The sequence below is a fragment of the Calonectris borealis genome, chromosome 4, assembly GCF_964195595.1.
Source record: "Calonectris borealis chromosome 4, bCalBor7.hap1.2, whole genome shotgun sequence".
Lineage (NCBI taxonomy): Eukaryota > Metazoa > Chordata > Aves > Procellariiformes > Procellariidae > Calonectris > Calonectris borealis.
The window spans coordinates 55758452-55779963 of NC_134315.1; the positions used below are offsets into that span (position 1 = coordinate 55758452).

The 21512-nt window shown below is 44.4% G+C and overlaps 1 protein-coding gene and 1 long non-coding RNA gene across 4 annotated transcripts in view; both read right to left on the reverse strand.

Annotated features, from left to right (window-relative positions):
* TSPAN5 (tetraspanin 5) overlaps window positions 1-2956 on the reverse strand; it is a 95569-nt gene extending 92613 nt beyond the window's left edge. Inside the window, exon 1 of one of the 2 annotated variants that reach the window (XM_075149605.1) lies at window positions 2427-2956. In XM_075149605.1, the coding sequence (XP_075005706.1) occupies window positions 2427-2507 (81 nt within the window). In that variant the 5' untranslated portion in view covers window positions 2508-2956. The remainder of the gene's footprint in view (window positions 1-2426) is intronic. The other variant, XM_075149604.1, reaches the window with a different exon arrangement.
* A 1400-nt stretch (window positions 2957-4356) lies between these two features.
* On the reverse strand, window positions 4357-20769 carry LOC142082046 (uncharacterized). Of its 2 annotated transcripts, XR_012673562.1 has the most exons (4): window positions 20105-20769; window positions 19612-19694; window positions 17531-17737; window positions 4357-5878 (listed from the first exon to the last, which is right to left on the reverse strand). It is a non-coding gene; the product is annotated as an uncharacterized LOC142082046 (long non-coding RNA). The 2 variants fall into 2 exon arrangements; XR_012673561.1 differs by lacking the exon at window positions 17531-17737 and having other exon boundaries at window positions 4358-5878.
* Between the last annotated feature and the right edge of the window lie 743 nt (window positions 20770-21512).

A 21512-nucleotide genomic window follows, 5' to 3' on the forward strand; every position in this document is an offset into this window, starting at 1 on the left:
TATTATCACTTTCTGTGAACAGCCAACCAAACTTGAAATTTCATTTACAGCTTTTCTGGCCCAGTTTCATGATAGGCTATTTGCTACTAATCCAGTAAAAACAACCTTAAAATGTATTCTATAAGAGTAACTGCCTATGTTTTCACTCCAAAGCATGAGAGACATGGTAATAAATGCAGGCTTCCTCATAAAAAGATTACAATATTCTGAAGAAATGACTAAACTCAAAGTGTTTTGTCTCTGTGGATTTCAAGAAGTTTAGCCAAGGACACAAATGAGATGACTGGCATTTTGCAAAAGGAGAAATCTGTAAGCAAGGGCCACACATCAAGCAAACAGCAGAGTGGGCGATATACTCAGGTCTTCAGATTAGCATTCCAGCAGTATAAAGCCGCATGGCCTAGCAAGATATCCTTTAACCCATTCCGTTACAACAGAGAAACATCTGCCATCATGCAAAAGCTATGCTGCATCAGCCTCAACAACACAGGAATAAGAAAATGACTAGCCACAAAATACCTAAAAGATACGGCTTCCCCACTTGCACCATCCGCATATTAACCTGCAGAGAATAAGATGAAGGAAATTACAGGGTATATAGCTTCTTATAGACTGACAATGCCTGAAGGAGCAAGATAACGCGTTTATGTATATTTTACTATAATCTCCCTCTTTTATCCAAGAACGCAGCACACAAGTGCTCCTCACACTACTCTGTTCCCTACCGAAAAACATCTCTGTTCACAGCAACATGTGTCCAGGGGAATCAAATGAAAAAACAGCTAAGTGAGAAGAACCATGGCAAATCCAACCACTAAAAACTGAGCGAATTGTACAATAAAAACAGCTACTGTAGGGTCAGAATACTACAAAGCTTGCAACCATTCATCTCCACAGGTCGGTCTTAGGCCAAGTAAACATTGACATAAAACTGCAGTCAACTTCAGTGTAACAGCTTACTTTCTTGATTAAGGAAAAGCATTTCACTACAAAAGTGTAATTAATCAGAACTCCCATCCTTCCAAAACATCCTCTTCAGGCACCTTTACTTCCCAGGAACACAGACACGAGGTTAGCTATGAATACCTGCTAGCCACGTAACCACCCTCCTCTATTCTCACCAAGGTGATAATCACAAGCTCAGTATTGGTTAGAAGGTTTCTCTCCTCTATTCTTCCCCACTTTCATCCATAAAACTTCAAGATGTTTTTTTCCCCCCAATTCACCCTTCCAGTCCAAATAAGCGGCTATACCAGACATGTACTCAACTTGCCTTCAAAGCCCCTCAAAAACACATTCACCGTACCAGGGTTTGTGCATGTCTCTCTTTGCTAAATGGAGTATCTCATAAAAAGAGGGGGATTGTACATGTAAGAGCCTTCACCCAACTTTAACACTCTATGCAGTGATAAAATCTCATCATTTATGCATGTGAGAATGCCCGTTCCCTCCCTCTGTGGTTATGAAATTTGGCATATACATACAAAACCAGCTGCTTCTCTTTCAAATCCAACACATTGAGAAGATGCTAGAAATACTATTACACGCAGGTTACATTTCACTATACAGTTCTGCCGACTCTATAGCCTGTGCTAGAATGGTGCAACAAGATACTGTGCAGTCAGGAGATGAAGCAGCACAGCCAAGAATCCCTGCAAATGCCCAACCAAGCCTCCCATGGGCTTGCACTTTAGGGATGGGTGAGAATACAGTTTCCTCCCTCCTCCGTCCTATTATTGCTGCTACTACTACTACGTGGTAACAGCTAACCATAATAAACCCGGGCCGTACACAACCTCGTCATTGTGTAATCATTGCCTTAAACAGCACTGTTCAGAGAACTTGAGCTGTGATTTTTTAATTATTTTTATTTAACAGGGTTGTCAGCACGAAAACATGCAGACCAATTCGTTCTCCAGTCAGGGTGTCTAGCTGCTCCCTCCCCCACCACAAAGCAGACGAGGGGGAAGGAAGGAGGAAGGAGGAAAAAAGGGGGGGAAAAAAAAAAGCAAGAAACCCTCTTCGCACCTACAACAAAAGCAATTAGGAGAGCCGGAAGGGAAGAGGAATCGGCAGCCTCCGAAGGTGCAGGAATGCAGCACGCCAACTCGCCCGGGGAAGCGCTACCCAGAGCCGGGCGGGCGGGAGGCGGCTGCAGGGGGGAGGCCGAGACGGCGGCACCCCCGGCCTCGCGCGCCCCATCACCACCACCACCACCGCCACCCCCCCCGCGCCTCGCGCCCGCTGAAAGCCCCATTCAAACCCCCAACCGCCGGCCTCGCGCCCAACTGTCACGCACGACCCCGGGCTCCGCTTTTACACCTCCCTCAGTTTTCATTTCTGGCCGTGCCCAGCCCGGGAGCGGCGGTGGGGGAGGAGGAGGTGGCAGAGGAAGACACGAAGCGCCATGCAACCGGCCCACTTACCCAGAAAATGACATTGAAGCCGAAGATGAAATATTTGATGCAACAACTGACTTCAGGCCCCTTGTAGTGCTTCCCGGACATCCTCTGTGCTCATGAAGACACTTTGCTCGCAGCCAGGGTGACAACCAAAGGGGGAAAAATGAAAAAAAAAAGGGGGGGGGAAGACTTGAAGAAGGGGGGCTGGGGGCGGCGCGGCGGGTAGGGCTCAGCGCCGGCTGCGCGCCGCGGGGAGATGCGGCAGGAGCGGCGCGGCGGCGGGTCGACTCCGACTTGCCGGGCGCCGGGGATGGCCGGCGAGCAGCTCCCACCTCCTCCTCCTCTTCTCCCGCATGGAGGAGGCCCCGGCTACTGCGCAGCGGGAGGGGGGGAGAGAGAAGGAGAGGGGCGGCCGCCGGGAGGCGCCCGGGCAGAGGCGCGGGGCTCGCCGCCACCACAGCCCGGCGCGGCGCTGCCCTGCCAGAGCCGCGAAGCGCCCCGAGCCCTCTCGCACAACGATCCCTCCCTCCCCCGCCCCCACAGCGGCAACGGCCGCCGCGCGCGCCCCGCCCCGCGGGAGGGAGGGGCGGGGAAAGGCGCGCCACTGGTCGCCCCGGGGCGTGATTGCCGTTGCGCCCCGCCAATCCAACTGCATGACCGCCGGCCCGAGGCTCCCTGGGGGCGGGGTGGGGGCGGTGCTGCGGCTCATACTCCGCCCCCCCCACTCCGTGGCGTACCCCAGCGGCGGGGTCGCGGCCCGGCGGGTGGGGCGGCTGGCGAAAGGGGCGGCTGTGAGGTGGCTCCCGTGGGGGCTGATGGCAGGGGGCTGTGCCCGCCGGCTTTTGTCTTCGGCGGCGAGGGCGGGGGGCGGCCTGGCGGCTGCTGCTACCGCCTAAGTTACGTAACGGGGCCGGCGGGCCTCAGGGTGGCCGTTGGAGCGGCCGTTTAGGGCAGCCCTGGCGGGGGGAGCCTGCTGACGGGGTGGGTGTTAGGGGCCGCGCCTGTCAGCGCTGAGCTAAATGCAGTTCGTTTTGTGAGGAGTAACGGTATTCGACAAGCCCGTCTCTTCGTTACGGGTTTGTAAGTCAAAGTCGAGGTTTCTTCCATTCTTTCTTCCTGCGACAGCTCCCTCGGCAGAATCCCCGGCGGGCTGCCCGAGCCGAGGCGTTGCACAAAACCCAGAGGTTGCCAGGCCGGGGGGCTCCCTGCCTCCGACAGCTGGGGGATGATACAGGCCGGCCAATGCCGAGGCAGCGAGGAATAACACAGCCTGGCTGGTGTGAAGGAACAGAGGACAGCGCTCCATAGCATGCGCGGGGAGAAAAGCCAGGAGGGCAGCATGGTTCTAGGTCGGCTCCGGTAACGAGAAGGAGCGAGACAGTAATTGCATTGTGGAGGTTATTCTGAATGGGTGCCTTCAGATCACCTCCCACGTGAATTCGTATGCACTACACGGACAGGAACACCTGAAGAACTATTCTACAATGTTTTCTAGGGTTTGTATTTTAACATACTCTGAATTTATATTGAACCTGCCAACTCTAAAGTTACGTGGCTTAGTTGTATTCATACACTTTGAGATTCAGAGTCCACACGGTCTGGCATTAATAATTAATAGCATTTCTTTGCTGAAGAATATCATCATTTTAATGTTTCAAGCCTTCAGAGTTTCCTGGTCCAACTATAAATGCAAAACTTTAATTCAAAAGATGGAAGACTTCTTTGTAATAAATTACATTTCCCATCTCTACAAGGTTGCAAGATAATGCACTTCAAAAGTATGATATCGTTAGAACTACAAAAGATAGTCTTTGGTTCAAGATCGCTTCATACTGGTTATGGGGCTTTGGTCGTGTGTCTTTTTTGAGAGAGAAGGGAAATATTTGTCTGTCAGGTCTGGTAGATGTTGAGAAGAAAAAGCATCTGCTGAAATGGATCCATGAAAATAAGCAATGTTATTGGTAAATGATAAATGAATGCAACACGTCTATACAATTTAAGTATGACTGTATAGTTTACCACTTGAATGCTATCCCTGTGTCTGTTGTTAGAATATTGTTAACACTGTGTCTTTGCAAGACCATCCATGGGAAGAGTGTAGAAAAGGGTGAATAATTAGTAATGCGTAGGTTCTGTACCAATGAGTAAAAGCACATCACCGCTTACAGTAGGGTATGGTAATAATGTATTATATAAAGGTGCTGTTTTTACAAGTGGCTTCAAATATTGGTGACAACTTGTACAAACATTTATAATATTACTGTCATAACACCCTACTAACACCACGTGTTGGCACCCTTTAGCATTTTAATGCTTCACAGGCAACAGGAAAATATTGCAGAGTAATATTTATTACGATAAATTCAGTAACAATCTCAGATGGTTTATCTATTAATCCATTCATTCCCGATCGACAACTTTAAAAGAAATGCAACCTACATCAATTATAGCATCATATTACATGACTTCACTTGCTTTCTCAATCGAGAATAGTATTATCATTGCCAAGTGTCATTTTAAAAACAAAAGCATTTCACATTGTCCCATCATCTGATCCGCTTAAGGAGAACTTAGGATGTCTGGTGTTAATGGTTAGACTGCTCACTTGACGAGGGTATTGAACACAGAACCCTGCTCTTTTTAATTCACTTTGTGTGTACAGTTCCTGTGCAGCCTCAGAAATGAGCAACCAGACAGCAAAGGCAGCAGAACAGCTTTGATGTAGGTAATTGATCTTTCAGAATGCCAGCTGGAACAGAGTCCTCTGCACCTGCAGCAGCCTCTCTGGTTTACAAACACATTTTGTCTCCTGTCCTAAACAAACAGGGATAAAAAAAACCCATCCTTTGGCTTTGTGCCATCTCTTGTGGATCGCTTCTTACGTGCTTTGGCCACCTAGGTCTGGAAGCTGAGCAAGATGACTGTGACAGCACTTTAAGTTCACTGTCAGTTACCAGTCAACACTGAGTTCCAGTGTGATGTTTTGGCACAAAAGCCTGAGGCAATACTAAGCAGCAGCGATATTACCTTTCCTTGCAATATGGCAAGACAGTTATTCAAATTCTGTTAGTTTATAATTCATCTAACTAGTCACAGGAGTACTAATGGACAGTATTTCAATGACAAAGCAAAGTTTTTAGTAGCACAGTGCTTTGTAACATTAGGCAACGCTTTGATTTACTACTGACATTGGAGAAAAAGTCTCATCTGAATGATTAAATCTACTTCCTATCTTTAAAATGTAGATATCAGCAGACTTCCTCTGACCAAAGACTGACCAAGTCTAATGCTAGTAAGTGCAGGAAGTTTGAGAATTTGGTATCTTAAAAGGGGTATAGTTGCGGACTCTGAAATTCTTACTTCCCACCAAGTGAAGAGCTCTCATCCCAGTTCCTCAATTCAATCATTTCTTAGATCCAGCACCTCTGTCATTGCGTCAGCTCCTCTTTTTTGATCTATGAATTCTTTGACATTTTCTAGGGAAAAAGAAATGCAAGCCTGAGTGACTCGAGATGAGAAATGGCTAAGCAGCACATAGAAGACTATAGTTCCATGAGTTATCACATTGCTAATCTTGCCATGTGCCACATTTAGTGAGATGAAGAGTTGTGGTCTAAGAAAAGTTCAATGTCTGTGTCCCTAAGTCTAATTATTTCCTAGACACTTCATTTTAGTTGAAATCCATAGGATAGCAGTATTTTTCCACGGGGAAGCCACAGAGCTTTCTGACATACAACAAGATTTATACAGTCAGAGGTATTACCTATCTCAGAATATTTTTCAATTTAAATATCGTACTAGCTTGTAATGCCATTTGTGTTCATTTGATAGTTTTGCAACCATGTAAACACTTTGTTTTCTGCTTAGCAAATGAGTGACTACTGATGAGGGGGCATTTTTTAGGTTTAAAAGGAGTTCTGAGATAAGGATTTCATAGGACCAAACTCAAGTGGTGATACAAGTTGTATTGGCCTTGGTGGAATTTCATGCCGTGTCCCAGCTGTGAACATGACTTCAGCTTCCCACAAGAATAACACATATCTTTTTAATTAATTCACAAGTGCAAGTACGGACTAATTACTGTTATGGCTAACACTGGTTAGTGGCTTTCTGGTGAGCATTGAGCTGCTTTTTCAGTATGAAACTTAGCTCTCAATACTGGATAATAATATCCTCTTGCAGGACCCACCCAACATCATTATAATCTGATAACAACAACATTGTTGTTAGGATGATTCATAAAGCATTAAGCATGTCTATACATCTACAGAGTTAAGAGGCCAGAATCTGAAGTTAAGGCGTACCAAATAATAACCGATAACCAATTGCATTATGTCTGATTTTACTTTGTCAAGAGAATGTGTATCCGAGCCTTAAATTTCTTTCTCCAAATGCTGTACTTTTGGTGTAAGATCCGTTATTTCATGTGTTCTTAAAGTAAGAATAACTATATAAAGAAACTGCAAGTTGTATTCACTCCAGTTCCCACCAGCATTTGGCAGGTTTTGGAACAAAGATGATGAGAGCTACTAAGCGGGATGCAAATTACTTAAAGAGAACTAGTATAAGTGATAATGGTCACAAACTCTACTCTGCCGAGCTCTACTGCTTGCAGTCTGCAAGCTGGTTTGTTCAAGATGAGCCCAGACAAGTTTTGCAGCAGTCTAAGCAGATAGACATGAAGACGCAGCCTCAGAAGTCCCTTTGGAGCAAACATGCAAAATGAGATATGCAGACCGTTAGTGCCAGAAATGCTACTTTGAAACCGTAGGGAAGAATAATGCACCCTGCTATTCTTTCCTGTGAGAAAAGGAAGAGAGATTTTTTGTGCCAGGCACCTCGAGCCAGGAGCTGCTACCTCTGCTGCATGTGAGAGGAAGGGGTGGGAGTGGTGGCACGCTTCCTCCCTCGCACTGTGCGGTCAAAGGCAAAGGAGCAGCCGGGGCTGCAGCTGCACCATTGTGCTGCTTGGGGCAAACATTCAGAAATGCAGCTCTGTTTCTTTAGTGCAGTGCCTCAGCAAGCTCCTGTTCTGGAGATTTTTACAGAGCTCTTTCTTACAAATTCCCCTGACAAGTCTACACAATGGCGAAGCAGGCATAGTATGACATACCTGGTCCATAGCTCACTGTCACACAGTGACTGCAGGTGTGGTTCCAAATGCTCTTACATCCAATCTGGCTCCAAAGTGCATTAACTATAAGGTACCTCTTACAACCATTTTATACACAGGACAGTGACGGGGCTTAATGAGATAAAACATATGCATTATTCTACAAAAGAGACACAGATTTGCAGTCCTGCATTAGGGGTGGCTATAATCAGAATATGGGCAGTCGCCTCTCCTTTCATTACTGGTGCTACTGGACGATGGTCGTTAATATGGATATAAACTCAGACTCCAGTAAGTGCCAAATTTATCCTTCTAACTTTGTATTGCTAAAGGCACTGGACAAACTCTGCAAATTTGGAAACTCTTCCCTTCCCAAACACAGACTATTGCTTATGTATACCTGAAGGTTCTGACGATGCTCTGTCCGAAAGGGCAACCGATGTTTATCCTATGATGGAGCACCATATGATTTTCTTAAGGTCCATTAGGTTTTTCAAGGTTTTTCTTAAGGTCCATTAGGTTTTTCTGAGTTGCTCTCAGCCATTCTTCATCAAATAACACAGGACGCCCTCGCTTCACAGCTCAGAGGTTTAACATATGTGTTTACTCTGTAATAGCACTCAGGAGAGTGAGGATTTCTTCTGAGTGCGTTTTTAATGGTGATAAGATTTTCTGCAAATCCACCATTTTAAGTAATCTTTGAGTATGTTTCCCTTCAAGGGTTTCCTTTACTCAGCCCTAAACCATCTGAGCTTCCCCCATCCTTCCTTCTATGCAGATTTTTGGTTTCGCTGGGAGCCTGGATCAGAGTTGTCCACATGAACAATCCCTCAGGAATCGATCTGGCATCTCTTTCCAGGCAGATCTGTAAACCTGTCAGAAGGTCACAGAGTGGAAGCAGGAGGTAGGATGAGAGAGACTGCAAATCTGGTGGTTGTAGGCTTAAATGCAAGTTGCAGTCCGAGTGGTAGGAGGGGAGGCTAGCAGACCAATTAAACTCAGAGCCCAGCTTTTAGAAAAGCTTTCAGCCATGGCCTGGCCAAGAGTTGAGCTAAAAGGTGTTGGAGGAGATGTTTGGCCAGCCTGGTCAAGAGTTCAGCCCCCAGACCTCTGTGCAGGCAGGGCCTTAAATCATCTTGCTGAGCACAGAGTGGGGAAAGCCGGCTGTGCAACAAGGTTTCAATTTAAATCTAAGCAACACTTTTTCCCTTCTTTTTTGATTCAAATGGCTGTAGAGATGCTGTGATCTGAAGGGACTCTGTATCATTGCCTTCACAGCAGAGAGTTGATCCAAAACCCTCTGGGGAGAGTGATGAGGTGCCCAAGGGAGTCAGCACCTGCTGGAGGAGGCCCCAGATCTGCAGTGCAGTCCGGCTGCAGGGAGCCACCTCCTAACCTCTAGCAGGGACATGCTTCCTCATCTGAGCTACGGCAATAGCAGTGGCAAAAGGGCTACCACTTTTGCTGTGACACCAGTGTCTCCTGTCTGTCAGATTACATGACAGAGTGTATCCAGGGCTTTAACAGTTTATTAGGACTGTACAAGAGTTCTGCAAGTGAGCTGATAATCCCAAAGGAAGGTGGTTGATACGTTTAACCTGATTTCCTCACAATTTTATGTCTGGGTCTTCATACACATCTTGCTCTGTTCACATCTGACAACAGTTACCACATTGCAGGATCAAAGATACCAGAGTTTCCTTTACCTTTGGTATGGACACTTGATTTCTCAGATGTTATGCAAAGGCAGCTGCCACAGCAAACATAGCACTTTTAATAGCACCAATGAACAGATATTTTACAGCAATATTCTGTACAGTTTATATAGGTAGACCTGCTTAGGAACAAGGTAAATAACATAAATTTTTTTAAACACTCCCAAAAGGCATAAAATAACAGTACTAGAGTCATTACAAAACCATGCTGTGTTGTTAGGGCTTTCTAGTTTCCATAGTGTCATGGGAGGAATACATGATGCCTGTGGTAATGCTACATCTTTGGCAGAGAGTCCTCTGTGCTCAGCGATATCATGCTGTTTGCGACAGGATCAAGTAGCAGAAGATAAGACTCAAGCTAGCCACAGGATTCCTCTACTTACTTGGGAACTCCAGTATTTTGAAGAGTTCAAAGAGCAAGTAAACTGGGTCCAGACTTTGTTTCTGGACTACTTCCAAGTGCAAGGTTACACTTCATAAATAACCTGCACGTACTACCCTTCAGGCACCTTTAACAGGAAGGCACCTCAGAAAAATATATAACTTACTTGTTTGCAAGTCCAGCAAGTGGAAATTTCGAAGCCTTTCTTACTCTATCCTGTTATATTAACAAAACCAGAAACCTTCTTGCAGATGAGAACAGAGTGGCCACCGATATTGTCGTTGGGTTGAACAATCACTTTTGAAGTCTGTTTTTTCAGAGGCTTGTCATTTGCTGCATGCTTCACTACCTATGTTTCTCTGTGAGTTTGGAAGGGTGGAGTTCATTTTAATTTCCTGCTCTTCTTCTACCACACTAATTATACCATCAGCTTTTTTTGCTGTCATAGGGCTTTAAGAAAATTGAACTGTGAGTGACTGATACCTGAGACAATATTTGGAAAAGAAAAGAAATCCCACTCCAGACCTGTTTCTAGATTCACCTCCATCTTACCACTTCATGTACTACCATCTTTAGGCACATCTTCAGCATATCTTCAGCCTCTCACAAAGCTGTTAAAGTGCCCTGAGATTTCCAAGTTTGATATTTTAGATTATACTACCTTGGAGGCAGGGACTATGTCTCCTCCTTGTTCCTGCAAGTGGCATGCACAAAATGCTAGTGTTGTGACAGTAAAACAACTTAAGTAATTTTAAATTAAAAATGTACCTCTCTGTTGTTTTGAACTCAAGAATACAAATATATCTATAAACACACAATGTGGACCAAGTAAATACAAATAATGGATCTGAAAATGTGAAGAGGAGACTGATAAGGGAAAAAAAAGTGCTATCTTCAAGAAACAGATGCATACTTTGTCTATTCCTCTTGTCTGCTTTCAGGCAGGAGAACATCTGCCTTTTGAAGTAGGCCTCCTTGCTCTGTATAATGTATCAGTCTGCAGTCATCAGGAAAGTTGATGTTTTTCACCCAGAAGTATTAACCTTTTTGAAGAGACTGACCATGAGCAAAATAGTTTTTCTTAAAGGAAAGCTAATTTTGCTCAGGACTGCCATTTCTCCCCCAAATCACAGTGACATAAATGTCAGTGTCTAAAAGTTTTACAAATTTTACATCACCAAATTCACCAGGCCAAAATATGTGGCTGCTATGCCACAACTTCTCAGGACTTTATTATGCTATATCCCAGTCTGAGTGATGAACTGTTAAATGTGTCACACTTATGCATACACCTGTGAAATAAAAGACTCAATGAAAGTTGTATTACATGTGCAATGGAAAAAAAAACAGGAGTAGGGAGCTTTTCCTTTTTGTCTTGCAAAACATCTATCATTTTCTTAGATATTAGCACAGCTAATAAAAGTTTGAACTATTCATCATAAAGGTAAATTTGCTAAAAGCATCAGCTGTTTAAAAATGTTAAGCTGTAAAGGGGGTGGGCAGAGAGCTCACAACGAGCCCATTGTTCTGCTCTAAGCACTGTCACTCGGAGCCGGGAACAAAACCGAGACCGGGACAAAAAGGAGGTCCAGCCATCTAGTGGTAAATTCCGCTGATGTGCAGCCTGCTGACGTCTGCCTTCCATGGGGATGCTCACAGGGCCTCCGTGTGCACCGCAGAGGGAGACAGGGACATTTCCCAAATTTTGATAGGTGCAGGACTCGGCAGCAGTGAGACATCTAGGGAACAAGCTAAAGTGCATAGGACACTGCAGCCAAATTGGGAGAAAGGTTGGCAGGAGAAGTAACCATGTCAAACACAAGGTCAGCTTTTGCTAGGTTGGCAAGGAAGAGCTTGCAGTCAGTGTTCTACACTATAGAAGTACACCTGTTTACAGTTGCTTGCTTACAGTGCTTATTCAGTCTTTTTTTCAGAACATATCTGTGTCCTCACGAGCTTGCACTTGCCACCCTGCCTGCACCTGCACAGCAGTATTCAGGGAAAATTTTGGGCAGTTTTCCATAGTTCCATAGCAGAGAACAGCATGTCCAGAGGATACACACAACAGAATGGCGCAATACACTCAGGTTCCACTTCACACAAGGAAAAGAGAGGTGTAAGCTAAATTGTCACAAATGAAACAAGAATGATGCAATCAAACAGCTACACAAAGAAAGCCATATGCTTAGTCCAAGCCAGGATAAAACACTTACCTACCAAATTTATTGAGAGTGAACAGTTTTACATTTCTGTGTGGTTACAAAATAATAGAAAAAGCTTAATCTTGGCAAGGCCTGAAGAGACATCAAAATAGTAAACCATGAAATACTTCAAGGAAAGAATAAAAAATATACAATGTGTATGCCTGAATACCTCTCGGTATTCAGCCCAGTATGCCAGGGCTCCCATTCCAAAAGTGATCTCAGTGCTTAGAAGCCCAGGTCTCCTTGAAAGCAGTCAGATGCAAGTCCTACAGGGCCTAGTATGCAACTTGCTTAGGCACAGGGAAGAGGTATCCAGTGGGATAGCCTAAGCCATCTGGACATTAAATAACCATTAGTTTCAATGTGAATTGAACCTCATAAAAACATAAAGCCAATTATCTGTTTACCCAACTAAAGATGTAATTGCTTTACTTGCAACAACCAAGATTAAAGATACCGCCTCTCTTACATAGTGATAGCCAATTGATTTCCATCTATGTTTGTTAACCTACGGAGTAACAGCATGATATTAAATTCTCTATTGCTACATTTTACTCTAAGCTATTTTGACTGCTACTGAACTCTTCTGAAATATCAAATTTTGTCCAAAGCACATCCCGTTCTTGGCTTACATACACATGAAACTGCATTGCAGGTTGTACTTAGCTACAAAACACTGACCAAAGTACAGTCATGGTTATACCAGGCATAGCCAGGTAAGCACGGAATAATTCTGCGAAACTCCACATAATTACTTTATGCTGTAAGTGAGAATTTTTGTAACTGAAAACAAAGTTTCGTTCCAAGTAGTTACTGCAGCATGAACTGATTCTAGCAGACACATTTGTTCTTTATCAGAAAACATAGTACTGGAGGGAGTACAGAGGATAATGCTTCCCTTGAGGTAGGGGATATCCGAAGTCAGCTCAGTGTTACTTGCTGACAGCCACTAGCATAAAAAAGAAATACAGCTGTTTCCTACTAGAGTGATATCAGCTACTATATCTCAAACTCTCACTTCTATTTGCGTAATGTTTCTGCTACCTACAGTGGATAGCTAAAAAAGCAGGGTGGGCATATCTGGTTGCTACTTTGAAGTGGTATTTGCCATTGATTCTCCTACCAAAAACTGGAAAGTAAATAGGGATGCAAATTCATCATTAATGTTTTGTCAGAGGTCTGTTCTAAGGAGTATTTGGCCACAGAGAGGTTGAATCTCCCTATGAGCAATTATGCTCATATTTCATCTGATCTTTACCAAACATGCTCTCTCATCTGGCTAACAGGAGAAATTAACTGCTCAGTGCCTGCAAGATTGTGTTCCCCGGTGGGATGGCTGCCTCATGCCATCTGGCATTGCACCTCTCATTTCACTGATGGATCACACCTGGTATTTGTGTTGAATCCTACACCACAATACTTTCAGAGCTGTCCGAAACCACACACTTTAGAAGGAAAGTGAGCAGGAAAAGCTGTGCTTTTTACTTCTCTGTTTTACCCACTGGGAAGCTGAGGCAACAGGTAAGATCTAATGAACTTTCTCAGAGCATCTCAGTAAATCAGTGCCCAGGTTTGCTGCCTGTTCCTGTACTCAGCAGTCAGTAAGAGGCTAGGGCAGAATGCTAGACGCGAGCATCCCGCTTCAAAATCTCTTAGTCTGCTTTTCCTTTTTTCCAGGTGAACAGGGCCTCATCTTTGGGGTGGAGTAGTATCCAAATCTGCATTCCTCTGCCATACGTTTTGGATATTCATTGAAACAGGGTTGTTTTTTGAAGACTTGAAACTGGAATTTAAAAGCTGCTGACTTAAGAAAAAGGAGACAGGAAAGAGTGCAACAGAGAAGGGATCAATGTTCTTGGGCAGAAAATATGGAAACAGCACCTCCTTCAATTTGTAAAACACCCACTGGGGTCAGGGTGGGGTGGTCTGGCAATGAGTACAAATATACACAATCCTGCAGCTATTTGGGGCTGTCTGCACTCAGAACACCACTGCTGTCTTACTTTCTACTACTCCGCAGGTTGCCTGCTGCGCTCTGCGAACACACTCCTCTCCTATGGTTATTTTTGAAGCAGCTCCTTAAAACAGATGTCCTCATATGTGTTTCTTCCCCGCTACATAAATAACAGTTTGCCTCATGCCTCTGCCATCCTTTTGAACTAAATTTAAAAAAAAAAAAAAGGAGGGGAAAAGAAGAGTGTCCCTTTCCACTGGTGATTTCTGTTGTAGCTTTCATAGCACTGTCGCTCTGGGGCATGTGTTGCCTTCATGCCCTTCTTAGGGTGAGCTACAAAGGTTTTTTCTTTCTGACCTTCTTTCTTGCCCTTCCCAGGACTTTTCCCTCTTTAGTCCCTTTCCAACTCTCTCCCACTTCTCCTTCTCTGACTTCTGGAAGCACTGCAAACACCACAAGTCTCATAGAAACGTCCTCTTGAGTAATACTACCAAGGAAGGATCCACACATACCAGTCACAATTTGTCCTCCTTGCATAGTCTTCCTGCAGCTAGCAATACCATTGCTTGCCACCCACGCATGCCTGTTTTGGGCATCCCAGACTCTTCCCTTGAAAAGAATCGTTCTTCTTAATCACTTTGTCCTTCACTTCTCTTGGCGATACTAACATCAGCATATTCCTAAAGAAGTGAATTGAATGTGTGCAGAATGGGCTAGCTTGAGACGCATGGATGTTGACATGTTCTGTGAACCTGACAGAACCAAGCCAGTAACACCAATAAGAACCAGCTGATGACATCACTGGAAAGAGCTGAACCAAACTACCATGCTCCCTCTTGGTCTCTCTTTAGAAACCAAGTCTGGCACATCGTTGCCAACTCTCAGAGGATCTGCTCTGCTCTCCCACAAAGCAGCAAGACCCAACTTGGACTTCTGGCTTCCAAAGAACATGCAGAGAGCAGCCTTAGCTCCAAGATTATGCAACTTTTAAACATTTGTTTTTAGGTGTTGAATCTAGGGGAATCAGCCAAGCAATCAATCAGCCTGTCCATTCCAACGATTAAAGTATGTGCTGAGTCGTGGAAAAACATGTGAAATAAGCTGTCTCTTTCCTTGATAGAATATTTGGCCTAGATGTCATTATCTGGTATCTTTTATGCACACAGGGACTGATTCTGCTAGCCTTGCTCCCAGAGTAGCCAGGAAGTACCCTTACCGGTTTAAAGAGAACTGATCAATAAGGTACTTTTCATGAGCGGAGGAAGCAAGCACAAGCCAGTGGAGGTAGAGGCAGAGGAATTACTTAGGCCTACGAACTTTGAGCCCACACGTGAAATCCCAGCTCCGAGCAAATCAATAGGAGTTTTGCGATTTTCGCTGGGGGTGGAGAGGTTTTACCACACAGCTTACTGGGCGACGTTCCTACCAAAGTACAAAACAAAACCAATCTGCAGAGCCAAGGGCTTAGAACAAGAGGGGGGTATTTTCCTCTGTAGCCAAGGCCCTGTGTACAATCACCAATGACACCACTGGAAGCTAAAACAAGAGAGTATAGCCTATAAAATGCAACAACTCAGAGACAGTCCTGGTGGTGTAATAGCGTTCCTGAATGGCTGTTGTAGCGCTGTTGTCAACAAGGCCTCTGGAATGCCAGACAAGGTTTCAACAATTGCTAATGCCACTCAGTTATATTTGCTTCTTTCTAGGTGACTGAAAAATTATCAGACTGTCCATTTCCACTCCTCGTCTTTGCCTGATGTCTCTGAGAGCAAGGTCCTACAATCTTGGGTATCTGCAGCAGCTTTGTTACTGGTGGCATGGGGATTATAAACAGACTATAATGTAGGGACAGGGTTTAAATTAGACTCATAAGGTTCGGAACTTCTTTTTCTGTTTGTATCTTGGTTTTTTTTACCATGTAGTCCCTTTCTCTTAACAGCTGTGCTCCCCCTAATGCTAGAAAAGGAAAATAGCCTTCTACTATTCAGTGCTGTCTAAGAGGAAATTCAAAGATACATCACACACAGACAGGCCTTCCACACCCTGTGGAGGTTTTTAGCCTTACGTTACATCTCCCAGCATGACTTGGCCAACAGAAGAAACTGGGGATGCGAGCATTGCCCGCTAGGCACAGCCCTGTGCTACGCTGTGAACTATTACACAGTTGCTATTTTAACAAGGAAAATGGATCTCAGTTGTGATTTCAGGAGGAGGTCATTGGCCCAACCGCTCAAGGGAAAGGGAAAACTTCAGCGGCTGCTCTGTCAAAAAAAAAAAAAACAACCCACAAATCCAAACCCAGTGTGACACGAGCCTGGAGATACACTAAAGTTACACTACAGGCTTCCAGGTAGTAGGCGTGTTAAAAAACACCCCCACCCCCCACCCAAACACAAAACCAAAATAAAACAATTTAATTAGAGGAGACAAAGTAAGATCAAACGTCCTCAGCCCCACAGAGCAGCTGTGTTGGGACACACACAGGCTCCAGCCTCCTTTTGCTGGCACGCGGAGCCCACGGGCAGCGATACAGAGAGCTAAAAGGACGTGCTGACAAAGGGTCAGGTCATATAACAAGACCATGTTTCCTCTTCATGGGCTTGCGGGGTAAGGATGAGATCATAGGGCAAGCCTTCGGCAGGACCGAGAACCACTGAGTCTAGCTGTGGTACGTCATCCTCTGCCAGAAACGCTGAAGCTCTTAGCACGTGAGTCGGAGGGCAAAGGAAACGAAAGCAGCGAAGGCCTCTTGGTGTCCTTACCCCCTGCAATGGGCAGGGGCTTAAAATCCCCAACATACCTCTTTGAGTTACAACTCAAAATAAATAGCTCGCTGTCAGCACAGTATAGGAGAGGGGAGGAGAGCACTGACAGGACATTCTTTTTAGGGGAATAGGTTGAGGATGGCAGACAGTAGTACAGGACACCTGCTGTTGCTGGCCCTCCACCAGCTCTAGGACATGCTTTGCTGTTCCCACCAGGATGACACCTCTCCCCGCCTCCCACCGCAGCCCAGACTTCACCTCTCCCATACACCCATCCTGGCAGCCAGGAGGCTAGCCCAGGCAAACTCATCAGGATGGACGTAACATCATGCCTCTGGAAATGGAAAGAGCTTGCTGCAGGTCATTTCTCTCTTCACCCTGCCACAAAAGCCTGAGCCACCTCCTCCAGACACTTTCTAAGCCCTACTGCCACCAGCTGAGAGAAAAAAAAACTAGTGCTGTTTTAGTTAATTTTAAACCAGTGAAAGCTGATTATTGTTTAGTAAGCCTAATCCATGCCTGCTCTCTAAATACAAAGGGAAAAAGTAAGTATGTTTTCCTTTATATAGCAAAGAAGAGTAGACTAGGACAAGAATCTCTTTAGGAACTATGAATCAGAGGACTTGATGAGAGCTGTCTAGTTTGATCCTTTTTCTTTCAAACTACCATTGCAGCCAGGAGTTGAAATTCTGCTGCACTAAAGCTCTCAGCACAGCGTGGTCAGCTGTGTGCTATCAACACTGCCATCCTGCAGACTCATTCACACATTGAAAAAAAATATTCCTGCATGTCAGAAGCAGTAAATCTCAGAAGCAACAGCAGCCAACGAAAAATCATGGAAACTCAGGTGCCCACAACAGCTGGAACAAAGGTTTAGCAACACATGCCATGCTGACTGCATCAAACTATGGGCAACAGATGTACGTTGACACCAAATCCTCTTTCTTCACATTTAGGTGTATTAACTGTTTGAGTAAGGGCTTCCTCCCACATACCTATTTTCCTATCTCCCTTAAAGCATGGCATTCTGCCACCCAGAGAGCAAAATACATTCACCACCTTCTTCAGGTCACAGAACAACTCCAGCCATGCTTAAAGCTAAGCAGTCTCCCAGCTGCTGCCACTTGAGTCTCACGTCAGTTGAAGCTGATTTAAAGGCAGCAGACATCAAAGTTATGTCAAGCAAAACTGATCCATTCCTCCTGCAAAAATTACACAGGGAAAGGCAAGGGCAGGTAGTAACAGTCCACAGATATTCTAAAAGAATTTGGTGTGAGGAGCAGAGCTGTAATGAAATGAAAGCAATGCAAAGAGGCTGCCAGGTTGCCCACATCCCCTGGAGACAGGGGAAGGTAGCAGCTTCATCTGCAACCATTATCTGTCTTGGCCCTCTGGCAATAGAACCAGAGAGAAAAGAGCAATACCTGCACTCTAATTCCCCTTCTCCCTTTCTGCAGATGGCAAATACTCAAATTTTCGGACTGCTTTTATGCCTTCCTATGCTTCATCACAGCAAATATTTGCAGGACACTCAGTGCTTCTCTGTTTGACCTGTTCTGAGCTGTCTCCTCCTAAGACCCAGACTCTCCCTTCAGCCTCTTTGCTTTGTAGTCTTTGCTTTTCTATTTGCACGGTTTGCTGGGAGGATGAAGCTGTTGCTCTCCTTACCTCCCTGCAGTGGTGAAACCTGACAGATTTAACCTAAAGCCATAGCTTCTCTGTTGCTGTCATTGTAATAAGAAAACAGATGTCTGCTCTTCTCAGGGTTTTCACTATAGATGCATACCAGATAAACTTGGCCCCCACTTGCACAAAGTTGAATGACAGTCTCAAAATACTTGAGTCCCTTCGAATTTGATCTACAATACAATTTTTAAATAGTATGAGTACTAGTGAAATGGCATGAGCATGACCTCATAGGTCTATATAATCCCTAAATGAAAAAGCCTATATTAATCCTGCAAGGCTTAAAATCAGTTCCTGATACAGATTGAACAGAGTTAATGGAACCAGCAGCTCCATAGATCCAGGTGCATTCAGTCCTGATGCCTCAAAGTAAGGGTGGACACCCTTTCTAGTACAGGCAAGAACTCTATGAGTAACCCTTTGATAAGCATCACCCAGACTGGTCTGGAAGGAGCTTGGTCTCGTTCAGTTTGTTGCAAAGAGCCATGGAGAGTTTCTTGCAGGCTTGCAAACCAAAGCAGTGATTCTGATGAGAATGAAATAATGAGCATCTGGGGCTTGATGACATACAGTGACAGCAGAAAAAATACAGATGGGTGCCATCATCAGTAACAAGATGCTATAAATGCTCTTAAGTTTGTAAGTGCTTTTCTTTAAGGATAGGCATATGCCAGAGCAGTTCTAGACGGCCACTGAGAGCCTTGCTCCCCTACAGACATCAGCATCTTCTAATCTTCTTCAGTGCCGTTGCTTTGTTGTTATCAGCAGGGCCCACAGAATTGTTTGCAGAGCAGCAGGCTGGTTGGGTTATCTGGCAGCCTGAAAGCTGTCTCTTTCTGACAAATACCACATGTTCTGCTCTAGCAAGGGGCTAACCCTTACTTGGAACAGTAAAACAAGCCTAGTGGTAAATAAAGCTGAAGTCAGATCCAATGAATATATCCAAAGAGCAGCCTGGTAGTGTCACGCAGCCAGACGAGTTTGAAACCTGGACCTCCTCAAAATAATACAGACAGCGGCTGCAGATCAGATCCGTTATCTGCTGTACGGCCCCAGCCTGGCAGGAGCCACGTGCGCTGTAAAAGTGGGCCTTGTCTTTGGTTGCGAGAAAAGATGTGATTTTAGTTTATAGCATCTAAGGCAAGATAGCTAATGCAAGGTAGGCGAGAGAGCAAGCCAGCTGTATTTTTAAAAAGAGCTAACAGGATGAAACCACTGATTGGCACCATGCAGTGCTTAGTCCAGTGTGACTCATACCAAAAGCGCAAACAGCTCTATCCTTGATAGGATATGAACTATCACTCGCTAATGTTTTTTTTTCCCCAACCACATGTGTATCCATAAAGTCAGAGAACAGGAAGCACATCCTTCCCGCTTTGGATAAACTCACCTAAAGCCAGGGAACATCCGTCGCTGTGTAACTTTTTCGTGGAGCCATTTCCTATGGCAGGTGTACATTTGCAGAAGGCCATCCTGTGACAGATACCACAAACAATTGCTTGGGGGAAAAAACACTTTTGCCTTGTGATTCTTGTGATTTCATGTCCCTTTTCCATTGGCTTTTCATGGGCATGACTGAGTTTTAACCTGACTGGTTGCAAGAAGAAAATAAGCTCATCCATTCACAGCACATTCACATTTAAGTAATATATTATATGTGTTCCCAGAGTCCCTTAGCAGCAACGGCAGCCTCCAGTGCAAAAATGCCTAATCACATTTAGGGAAAATTATAGAGCAACAACAAGCCATGCACTTTGGGCACAATCCCTGAAGTCAATGAAAATTTGTTTATCACGCTCAGTGATATCTGACAGCAAAGGAACAGTTCAGATTGTTTTAATAAGATGTTATGCACAGAGTCAAAAAGCCAAAGCCCTACTTACAGTACCAGAAACCTAAAGATCAGAAGCCAAATCCTTTCCCTTATTGTCAGTTCAGAGGCCTGCACAGCAGGTTCAGCAACAAGCACGACTGAGCACCGGTAGTGCCTGCAGGACTTCTTCGGTCTTGCCTCCTTGCTCAGAAAGATGCCCTGTTCCACTTTGAACCTTTGTTAAAGCTAACCAGGCTGAGCTGTCAGCATGACTCAGCAGCAGTCACCTCCAGGTTTCACATTTAGCTTTTGAATCTCCTGCTCAGTTTACCGCTACGTTACAGGTCTCTCTTACGAAGCTTTATCTAAGCTAAAGACACGAAACACAGCCTATGCATTACATCTAGGTCCATAACACAAATACAGTTACTTCAATTAAATATGAAGACTGAAATAAAATGCCAACTTGATGTAGCTATAAATCTTACAATCTTCACACACACACACTTTTTTCAAAGGGAAGTAGATTATAGCTGGAATTTTCTGTTATTTGGAGCTTGTCTTCTATCGCTTCTTGAAAGATTTGTATCCCCTTATCCTTGGAGTGTAAAAAAATGTATATTAAAGAAGCTATTATGTGGAATGGCTGGTATTTTTGTAAGCTTAAGAAAAGCTTTATTAAGAGATTACAGTAAAGATGAGTGAAAGTTAATTTTATGGAGGCAAGATGAGGGATATTCATGAAACTTCCCTTATTGGTAAAACTTGTGCACAAATAAAGCACAATTGGTTTTGGAAGTATTTCTATCTTCAACTAAATTTGTCAAGGAAGGAGTTAAGTTTCAGGAGGCAACACAATACATCAAAGTCTGATAAGACATTTCTTTGGCAGAGAAAAATTAACAGTTCTGTGTAGGAGAGTTGTAGCAATTACACCAGGGTGAGGCTTTTACTCCTTTGCAGACACAGACTCTCTCAAACATGGAAACTCTAGGCACCTGAAATTCAGGCTCCAGTAACAGGTCAGATTCTCATAGATACTAATTTTACTTTTTAGGGAAAGTGAGGGTTTTGTACATATTACTATTTATCATTAACAGTAGTTCCTTCCTTTTTACAGCTTCACCATGAATTAATTTATTCTAGAGCAATCAAAGAAAAGTAAAAAAGACCCTTCCCCTCAAGCAGATCCAATTTTTACTCTTGTGAATTCACACTTCCGCTGCATTCCCAGGTCTGTCATTCTCTCATCCAGGATAGATGAGATCTTAATCATTGACGTAAAGAGCAAGCAGAGAAGAAAAAAAAAAAATCAGGACATCCTCAAACATCTCTCTCACTTCATATAGCACAAAGTAGACAAAACAGGATCCAGCTGACAGCACTTATTCCTTTGAAGGTCAGCTGTAAAAGAAAGAGCTACTCTAGCAACCTCAAAAGCCTGTGAAGCATTTTTTGTGGAGGGAGGGGGCAGCCTG